The following is a 10672-nucleotide window of genomic DNA, read 5'->3' on the forward strand; positions in this document are numbered from 1 at the left end:
GAAAATGTCCTGATTTTAGCTGCCACAAGCACAGTGAATAGTCACATATGAAATTCAACCATTTGTTTCCTTCACAAACAGAGTTTAAATATGTATGAGCCGATGAGCTCGAGGAACTGCAGTCATGGTCGAAGAATTGAAAATTCATTGTATGGAAATATTCATGTAGATGACCACAACAGGAGTTTATTGTTAGCCAGTGTTAAGCAGCTCTCTTTCAAGAAAACTCAAGGACAGAAAGACCAAGACAATGTCGGAGTGGGTTTAAATGAAAGCAGGAAAAACACAAGCACTGTATCACCATAATGTGAATGTTTAGTCAGGAGGCATGATAAAGGACCAGTGCGAGGAGGACAGTCATATACATACATTTCAGCAGAGAAACAAATTAATTTTCTGCGCAAGACATTGCACATATTGCCGTCCTTCTCTGGGCTCTCTGTCAATCAAGAGCACAATCCTATCTTTGACCGCCAAAACGACCCCAACTTTTCCATTTGGTCTTTCAATACCCACTGCTGCAGTTCAGCTTGAGAAGGTTGGTCTGCGGGCTATTCTGACCACATTATACGTGTTCAGTCCTGGTGCGTCGAAACCAGGGGACAAACCCCGCTTATCAAACGTGTAGAAGTTAAATAACTGGCCATCTTGGGCCTCCAGGGACACCGAGGCTGTGCCGACTCGCAAAACACACGGGTACTCTTTTTCAAAAACCACTCTGAACACCCGCTCAACCAGGTAGTTGAGCTTTATTGTCCTGTACTTTTCTGGGATCAGCTCCTCAATCTGAGGCCCAAACTGTTGCATGATCAGAACTCCATCTGGCCCGACTTTGATCTCGTAGAAGGTGATGTTGCTGTAGGTGAAAAAGCCAATGTAAGGATCTGGACTTGGTGGAGCAAAGAGGATCTTCTTGGCTTCCCTGAAGGCTTTTTCTATGGCTGGGATGATATGGTTATAGGCTTTGGTGGCCACATCCTGGTTCTGAGACCGGCTGCCAGCCATTAGCACCACCAGACCGAGCTTTAGTCTGGGTACCAGGGAGAAGGTGGCTGAGTAGCCGTCCAGATCGCCGTCTTTACGCACCATCTCATAGCCCATCTGCTCATTCACCTCCCACGGCGTCCCAGTACGGTTGGCAAAATAGTCCTTATCGCACCTGAAGAGTGGGGTCAGCATGATCTTCAAGGAGTCGGGCTCCAGCAGCTTGCGGTGATAAGCACCCAGCAGCATCATGGCGAGCTTGGCCAAGTCTGCGGCCGTGGAGAACATCTGACCTGAAGGTCGGTACCAACCTAGGTCATAGAGAGGGGCTGGTTTTCCGCTGGAGTACACTCCCACAGCCATCTGGCTCTGGAGCCCCGGGGTGATGTCGAAACCAGTGTCCTCCATCCCCAGCCGGTCCAGGATGTTGTCTGTGATCCACCGCTGGTAGTCAACGGCGGCCACTCGCTCGGCCATTACATGAGCCAGCAGGGAGAAGGCGAGGTTGCTGTAGTGACATCTAGAGGGATGTCAGAAAGAGATGGACAGAGTCTCAAAGATCTGGTTCTTCATGCAGCAAATAAGAGAAATATCTTCCATGTTGAAACTTGTCTCCTATCTTGAAGAAATAGTTCAATATTTTGGGCAGTATGTTTAGAAGCTTTCATGTAAAGAGGGAAATGAGATGGTCGATGCCATTCTTGTATTTGTATGATCATATGAAGTTACAGCCATCTGCCATGCAGTTCAGCCTAGCACAAAGACTGACAGCAGAGGGAAATTAGCCTTACTCAAATTATGACATTCATGCTTAATATTGTACATGACCATTAATAAATAAAAGAACAAATAAAATAAAGTAAAGATCAGTGAGAGTTCAGGGAGTCACTGCTTCCGACTAAGACTTTTTCTGTCACATAAACCCTTGTAACTCCAAACCACTTTTATCATCATGTATCACTCTCGACAACAAAGCGATTTCCTAAAATGCCAAACTATTGCTTTAAACAGTATTGTGCAAAGAGTGTTGTTGTGAACAAATGATTAAGGCCCTCACATCCAATCTGCATGAAGAAGTTTCATCAGTGTTAAAACAGTGACGGATTTAAAGGTTTTAAATTTTGATCTTATGTTAAGTATGAAATGCATATATCCTAAACTCTGGAATTCAGTGCCAAAGACTCCCCTGCAGCTTTAATAAAGATCTCTGAGACATTAACATGTTAAACATGTTTCTTCACTGAAAGGTTACATGTTTTGCCAATCAGTGTAATATTGCATGCACAGACAGATACAGAATGTGAAAATTTGTCCAATTAGATTTGACATTCATTCATGAAATCCTCCACAGGCCAAATTAACTCTTTTTTACAAAGTGAAATGTAGAGGGTGATTTATATCAGTGAGACCTGGTATTATATAGGCAGTATTGCCCTTCAGTGTCACATACACTACTCACAAAAAGCTAGGGATATTCGGCTTTCAGGTGAAATTTCAGGATGAACCTAAAATGCATTCTAACCTTTCCAGGTGAACTTAATGTGACCTTCTCTAAACTTTTGAATGCACATGTCCAACTGTTCAGTGTCTCAGTACTTTTTGCACAAGTTGCTGTTCTCTAACAAGAAGCTTAACAGCAACATTCATAACAGGTTTGATCCATGAATCGACCGATACATTTCCTGCTTCAGTTAGAATTGGTATTTAAACAGTCCTCCTCATCCTGCTGTTCACATTCTGACATCATGAGACCAAGACGACACCTAACAGTTGATCAGCAGCACCTCAACACTGGAGGCTTCAAACAGGAAGTCCTCAGACGGAGGTGTTCACTGAGCTTAGAGGGTCACAGAGTGTCATCAGGAGGTTGTAACAGTAATACAGAGACTGGAAGAGTCACAGAAAGGAGAGGAGTGGACGTCCTTTGGCCACATCCCAATTTATTGAGGCACAATTTTTTTTGTTGTTGTGGTATACCTACCACTGTTGTTAGATTTTCTTTCAATAAATTGTTTAAGATGAAGAAATGACCATTGCATGCTTCTACTTAAATGCCCTACTTTCATGATATAATATCACTGTAGCATTCACTTTTTACATTTTCCATAAATTTCACCTGAAAGTCGAATATCCCTAACTTTTTGTGAGTAGTGTATTTTGACTTTTAACAACAGTGCCTTCATTAAATATGAGCCAATAAACAGACCATAATGAATACAGACATTCATACCATTTCTTATGATTTCCGCTTCTACAATAGTTTGTTTCTATTTCTCTTTCCACAGTAAAATCTGCATCTGGAAATCAGCATAATAAATCTTACTTGGTGCCTGGGTCTGCGACAAGGACATCATCTTGTAGCAGATTGATTGCAGATTGTGTTTTTCCTTTCCAAAGCAGATTTGTGGCCCGGAGTCTCCGAGGCAGACCTGGATCAGTCCACAGTGAAACGGTGTTGAATGATAATTAGAATTAGTGAATAAAAACAACAAACATAACAGGTCTTCTCTCTATCCTGCTTAAGGAAATATCTCTTCACTTTGTTGATTTGTCTGATTGTTATTGCGTTCCGCTTTGTAGATCAGTGACAAATTCACAGCCCTCTGAACACGATGATTATGTTCAGCCTTGATGCTTTGATGGTTAAACTGAGCCAGGCTCGGATATCTAAGGATTTATGGCTCTTCTTGCCTCAGGAGTTTCTCTCATCTTTTATATTATTCCAATGAACTATTGAAAAATAGAAAAGCTTTGGCAGATAAACAGGTGTCTGCTTATGCATGACCATGGCAAATGTTTTGCTGTGTCAATATATGGATGCAACTAAAAGATTCTTTCGCGGATATCCGTTGAGACCTCTAAAAACAAACACATTTATTTTTAATCTTTTTTGCCATTTACAGTGCCTGGCTGTTCATATCTACTTCATACTTCTGATGACAAACACGGTGAATTTCTCAATTACTAGATTGATTGTTTGGCATAAAAAAAATGTCAGAAAATGACTTAAACAATTGTCACGATATTTGCTGATTAATTTTCATTCAGATTGACTAACTACAAAAAGAATATGCCAACCAAAATGTAGTACAGATTAGGGGACATACTTCTACCTTCTACCATATTACAGCAGTTGGCTCCCAGAATCATTTAAATTGGAAGTTGCTCTGTATCATCCTCTGTCTGTACCTGAAAGCTGGCTCGCCATCCTTCGCAAGGTGACGGAGGAGGAGCGGATCTGAACCTCTCCGCTGTCCAGAAATATCAGGCCATCTGTCACATATTTCAGCTCAGAGTCTCTCGTCTTCCCCAGAGGGTTTTTGATGGTGAAGTTCTCCACGTATTTTTCCAGAGGGTCATCAAGGGAGCCAATCTTCCCATCCTCCCACAGTTTGTACAGCATCAGCGTCGGGAAGATTTTAGATAGGCTGGCAATTCTGAAAGACAGATAACAGAGCAAGGCAATTGTTCTTCAGTGTGACAGAAAATACCTCACAAGTGTTGGCACGCTGTTGCACTGTTTTTGTTTACTGCAATCTCGGGTCTCGCCTCCCTGCTTTGCTTTCCTTCTTACTTTCCATCAATTCTCCATTCGGGTGAGTGTCTGCCACAAAGTCCTTAACGCAGCAGCCCAGGCCTTGTGCTGGCATCCCCCCTCTCTCTCTCCTGCCTTTCCCATCTATGGTACTAGTCTAACATGGCTAACATGCTCATGGCGTATCCTCCAGGTGACCCCAGCTGACTCCTTTCAGCTCAAAATGACTCTGAGAAGTGTAGTGGGGCAGAGAGTCTAAGCGGGCTGGTTATATTATACATTGAGAATGAAAAAGCAGACAAACACAAAACATGCTCAGACAGGTGACTACAACTGCATACTTATTGATTTTCACTGATTGTGTGTGTGTGTGTGCTGAGTGTAACAGTGTCGTCTCCCCTTTTGCTTTAATATGCGTGTTCGTGGCTACTGTTGACTTTGTTTGTATTGTCTGCACCCCTCTGCTATGGTGATGATTTATTCTGCTGTTCAAGCAGCAGTTTATATGTTAATTCTGTAGCCTAACATTGATTGTTGCCCCCACTGTGGTGTCCATAGCTCCTTTTATCTATTGTTGGCCACTTCTGTGTATTTCTCTGAGTTTTTTCTTTATTTCTGGTCAATTCTAGTTCGGGGACACTGAGGAGGGCAGCTGTATATTCGAAATATATAATCACTGGTATGCACAGTCTGCACATGAGGTTCATATCCTCCACTAGGCTGATGTTCCACTAGTCTGTATGCACTTTATTTTGCAGCCTAAAGGCGTTTTTTAATTCAGTAGCTCTTCCATAGAACAGTATCATCATCATACTTGAAAAATGTAACACAGTAATGTTTAAACTCACAGTATTTTAACTCACTAACATTACTTTAACTTGAGCGAAATATTCTAGTACTCCTTCCCCTCTAGATTTGGGTTAAGTTTTTTTTAAGGGATTTAGATTCTTTTTTTGTGTGGAGTGTGTGATTGTGCTGTGTCTTCAATATGAATAAAAATGTACCTAAAATGCTACAAAATTCAATGATTCAAATCAAGGTCCCCACTGCAGGGACCTAATGTGAGTAAAGAGCTGCTTTTTTTAAGTATAGGTGCATATTAAAAAGGTCGTTTTTCACATGAAACACATGGATGAGTACCGTCTGACAGCAAACAGCCTGTGAAGTCAATTTCTTCCGCTCAATTCATCTCGTCAAAAACACAAATTGCGAACTAATTCCCAACACTCACATGGCGCAACTTATTTCTGAATGTTGAATATAATTTAATCCTCACGGTTTGCAGCGCTGTGATTTGGAAGATGGGCACTCGTGTTGAACGCTCACAGACGTGTCATCAACGGTGCTCGCCACGGCTGAACAAATTGCCAGCTGCATCAAAAATCATTCATTGTGGGAAAAATACTTAAATGGAGTGCTAGCCCTTTCAGGAGAAACTGTGAGTCAGAGCACTCAAAGTACATGTGATAGAAATCAATAAATCTTTAAATGTCACATCTTCAAAGGGTAAATGTGCTGGAGACGAGTTTCTCATACATGCTATCTTTTAAAAAAAAAGATGTTCCATGAATTTTACACCAAGACGACACAGCGCTGCTATCTTCTGTGGCTCTGGAGAAGTTTTCTAAAGTCTGAGAATGAATCAGGGCTTTCTTGATATGGGCTTGAAGAACTCACTGAGTGTGAGATGTGGGCATTCGTCAGACAGAGACAGTCAAATGAAAGATTCGTCACCGAAATTGTAGGTTCTCAGCTTTGAGACGAAAAGTCAAAAAAGTTTGTCTTTCTCAAATCCCCCAACTTAATGGAAGTACCCCTTTAAGTCGCTGCGTTAATACTTCTGTGTTTTTTAGCCCCAGTATGTCGACCCACCACTTTGGTCCGGACTGAAATGTCTCAACAATTACTAGGTTGCTGTGATATTTGGTGCAGACGTTCCTCCCTCCCTCAGGACGAATTGCAATCACTTCGGAGATCCCCTGACATCTAGCTCAATCAGCAGGCCTAACTTTGTCCAATACTTTGACCTAACAACTATCTGTTTGATTGCATTCCCATCAGCCTCGGCTGTGCTTTCAGTTTTCTACACCAGAATTTTATTCTTGGTGGAGAAACAGCATTTAAACCTTCATATGAAGGAATAAAACAGAATCGCTTTACAGGTGGGCAATTTACTGATAATGTGGAACAGGGAAGTGGGGACATGTTATCTGCGCTGCATTGAAATAAAGTTTGCAGAAAATGTGTCTAATTCTTGTGGAAACAGTAACATTTTTAAATCACTCTTCAAACCCTAAAAATTTTCTTTTAAATAATTTTTTTTTTTTTTTACCAATTTATTTTACTTTGCGGTTAAATGTTTTATCTGTTCTGTTTGTTTATTTCACCTTTTGTATCTAACTTTATTGGTAGGGTTTTTTATTCTATTTCATTTTCTCTACTTGTAGTGGCCTGATTTTAATTTCATTTTATTTAAATGTAATTCAGTGTCTAGTTATGTTGATATTTTTACCAGCATTTGTGATATTTGTGCTGTAGGTGTCAGTGCTCACCTATAAATTGTGTACTCGTTGGGGGGTCCTGAGAGAGGGTCACTGCTATTCCTTTTTCCAAAGTTGCCGGTCCACAACACGGTGTCATTTAAGATCACGATGGCCGACAGAGAGGGAAGGCTGACAGGGTTGATACTCTGCCGAAGCAAAACATCCACCTGGAAGACAAAGAGCAGGAAAAGAGAAGTTTGATGAAAATGTATCCACTTTAGATGAATCAGGATATAGACTGCTTTATAAAAATAAAAAAAAACAGCTGTAAAGAAGACAGGCTAGCTGTTTCCCTCTGCTTCCAGTCTTTATGCTAAGCTAGGCTAACTGGCTGCTGGCTGTAGGTTCATCATCATCAACATACAGACACTAGAGTGATTTTGCTCTTCTCACATAACTCTTAATCTAACTATTCCTTTAAGTAACCTTTTAACTTGGCTTGCAACTCAAAGTTTCGGATGGTGCTTCTCATTCCATGATATATAAAAGAGATAATTAAATATCTAAACAGGTGTAATATTGTACTGTAATGTCTGAATGTCCCTGGAGGATGTTACACTGCCTCTAAAATATTCAGGAGGCTTTATGCTTTGTTTTTTTGCATTCAAAAGTCACGAACCTGCCAAACAGCAATGAAAATATTACAAAAGTTAAAATTCCATTTTGAAATAGAAGTTTAGACCAGATAAAGCGGAGGATGTAAAGTGTAAGCTTTTTCATGTTTTTTCCCAGAACTGTATTTATCACCAAATGTGTGTTCTCAACTTCAATGTGGCATAGACGTAACAGTAATGGACGGTAAATGTGCCGGTTGCCCATCATCGGCACCATCATTATGTCTGTGAAATGCCGCTGCAAGTAGCATGTCAGAAACACTTCCTGCATTTCAGTGGGGCTGCTCTAAAAAACAGTAGTTCATAGTCACAGTTGTTGTAATTGCTTTATGATGACTGTTTTAGAAAAATGCCTTCCTCTGCCAGAACAATCCCAGCTACTGTATTTCCTCTTGCATGTAGGAAGAGGTCAATCACAGATATTAAAAACAGCTGGATGATGGATGCAGTTTAGCCAACCACAAATTCATGCAACCATCTCTCGATACAGCGTGTTACCAGTGACGCACACCGATTCTAAGAGGACTGCCTGTCAGTCAAGCTCCTGCAATCTGCTCTGAAAAGATCTCAAAGAGCTGTTTGGATAATTATTCGTTGTTTAGTTCAAAGTTCTCTGTAGAGACATGAGTGTGAAAACCAAGATGTTTGTTGGGGGTTTGGGAAAAGCGGTTATTCAAGTTAGAAATAATTCCTCTTGTGTCTTTCAGACATGAATATAATTGCATTCTATGTTGCTTGTGTCTGGCAGGACATCAGCGGTGGAAACTAAGCACATCTACTCACGTAATGAGCATATAAAATAGAACGCATTGTCAGAGATTAAACCCTCGGTTCCAAACTTTTCTGGCTCGTGACCCTGCACAAAAAGCAGTGTGGAGCTGGAGCTTCTTGTCACGTTTGAGCTGAGTCGTTGTCAGCAGTTCCATCGGGGAATGAGTTCTTGGATCATTTTATTTAAACAACTTTTGTCATGCCCAAAGAGATAAAAGTATGGCATATTTCACAAAAAGCAAGCGTTAGAGAATAAATGAATGCTGATCAGTGTACTAGAACTTTGTTTTTCCTTCTTTGCTGTTGTGCTACTTGTCTCATTTATCTTGTGAGCCTTTGTGGGGCCATGACTCCAGGCTGGACTGAACAGTGGAAATCATTAGTTCCACTTCAGCCTGCTACAATAATATAATGCTGATTACATGTCAGTGCATCGGTGTAAAAGATATAATAAATATCATAAATCAGTCACTGGTGCCATTTGTCTTGATGATTTAGTTACATTTGGGGAGAATACTTCTGCAGTTCTACTTAAGTAGAATTTTAAACCTTTAAGGACATATATGTTTGTGCTACTGGTCCTTTCACTTAATATCTAAATATGTCTTCCACCACTGCAGAGCAGACAATGTGAATTATTTTAGTCAGGCTGCAATTCTCCACAGCAATTTAAGTTTAATGGGCACAGTTATTATATTATCTACCTATATTTATAAAGGAGAAATCAGTGCCTTTTACTTGTGAAGAGGAAACCTTCAGGTATAACAAATTGATTCCTCAAAATAGAGGAAGAAAAATTCAATTTATACAGAAGTTGTTCACAGGGCAGATATTTATATGCTTGGTTTTCATTCACAGTTTAGCTTGATGTGTTTCAGATAAAGGAAACTATTTTCAGTAAAAGCAAACTGAGATTTAACTGGCAACCACGAGTCAAATATTGATGTTGATACTTATCTACCTCTCCGCTACATAGACACGTCCTCATTACTAAAGCGCACCAGCTACTATTTATTTTCAGATCCTCTTATGGGTTTCAATAATATGTCTTTGCATACGGGTGATGAACTGTGAACACTGCTTCTCCCTACATGCAGAAACACAGCCTTGCGGTTGGACACACACTCGCAGTTTTTCATCCATTATATCTTTAATCTCCTTCTGTCGACTGCAACGGCGTTTGGTGTGAAGGATTATCGCGGCCAGCCTGCAAATTTCCTCCGACTTGAGTGGGCATGATGGAAATGCGACCTCAGACTTAAATCTGTGCAAAATGAAGAGCTCCTCTCACCTTTTCCAGGGCCTCTTTCAGACTGGGGATAGGATGCTCCAGCGGGAGAGGCTCGGGGAAGCGAGGACACATCATCTCAGATTTGGCATTGCGACCCATTCCTTCATCTGGATGGGAAATGAGAACGGAGAGAAAGAGAGAGAGAAAAAAAAAGGAGCCGCACAAGCACATGAGGACATGCTATTATAATTCCCACTTGGTGTTTGATAGAATAATATATTTTAGGCACAAAGGCCAGCATGATGTGGTATAATTGGCTGGCTCAGGGCCTCATTAATTCTCTCAGTTCCCGATGAACCCCGTTGATCTTTCAGGATGCAATCTGACAGAATGTATGATATACAACTCGCTGATCAAAAGGGATGCAGCCTGGTCCCACTGTGAACTCTGGATTGAACAAGGATTTTTCACCATGTTTCATTGTAGCTTCAGGACACCGTTTACCTTTTCATTCTGAATGACTACTATACATAGAAACTGGCTTTATGGAATGAAAAAAGGTGTATCATTGAATATGAATCAGAACCTGTGGAGCTGTACTTTTCTCGTTGATAATGCCACCTGAGGTTCCTTTATTCATATAAAGATTATAAACTGAGTGTTTCGAGGATAAAACATTTTGGCTTTTTTCCTCTTCATTTATTGTATTTCACTCTTGAATGCTGTCTGCATTCTTTGATTCTTAAATACAGCGTGTTCTGTCTGAGAAATTGGAAATTGAGAATAATTAACTTCCTGTGATTTTCCAACCGTTCGCCCTGTTTTAATTGACACTACCCTCTGAGATCTGAATTTGATGTGACGCCCCAACAACTGAGGGCTAACGTTTTAGCGAGCTAAGGCTTTATCTCATAATTGCGGGATAAAGATCACATATTAAGAGAGGGTTTTATCTCTTACTTACTAGATCTGCATCTTGTAACTATGACAAAAT

At 40.6% G+C, this 10672-nt stretch overlaps 1 protein-coding gene across 1 annotated transcript in view; it reads right to left on the reverse strand.

Annotated features, from left to right (window-relative positions):
• Positions 1 to 525: 525 nt before the first annotated feature.
• Positions 526 to 10672, reverse strand: part of lactbl1b (lactamase, beta-like 1b) — an 18506-nt gene continuing 8359 nt past the window's right edge. Inside the window, exons 4-8 of the mRNA XM_070847283.1 lie at positions 9739 to 9845; positions 7072 to 7229; positions 4174 to 4421; positions 3308 to 3413; positions 526 to 1504 (exon numbers count right to left, since the gene is read on the reverse strand). Coding sequence (XP_070703384.1) covers positions 526 to 1504; positions 3308 to 3413; positions 4174 to 4421; positions 7072 to 7229; positions 9739 to 9845 — 1598 coding nt within the window. The remainder of the gene's footprint in view (positions 1505 to 3307; positions 3414 to 4173; positions 4422 to 7071; positions 7230 to 9738; positions 9846 to 10672) is intronic.

The sequence above is a fragment of the Pempheris klunzingeri genome, chromosome 2 (assembly GCF_042242105.1).
Source record: "Pempheris klunzingeri isolate RE-2024b chromosome 2, fPemKlu1.hap1, whole genome shotgun sequence".
Classification (NCBI taxonomy): Eukaryota; Metazoa; Chordata; class Actinopteri; order Acropomatiformes; family Pempheridae; genus Pempheris; species Pempheris klunzingeri.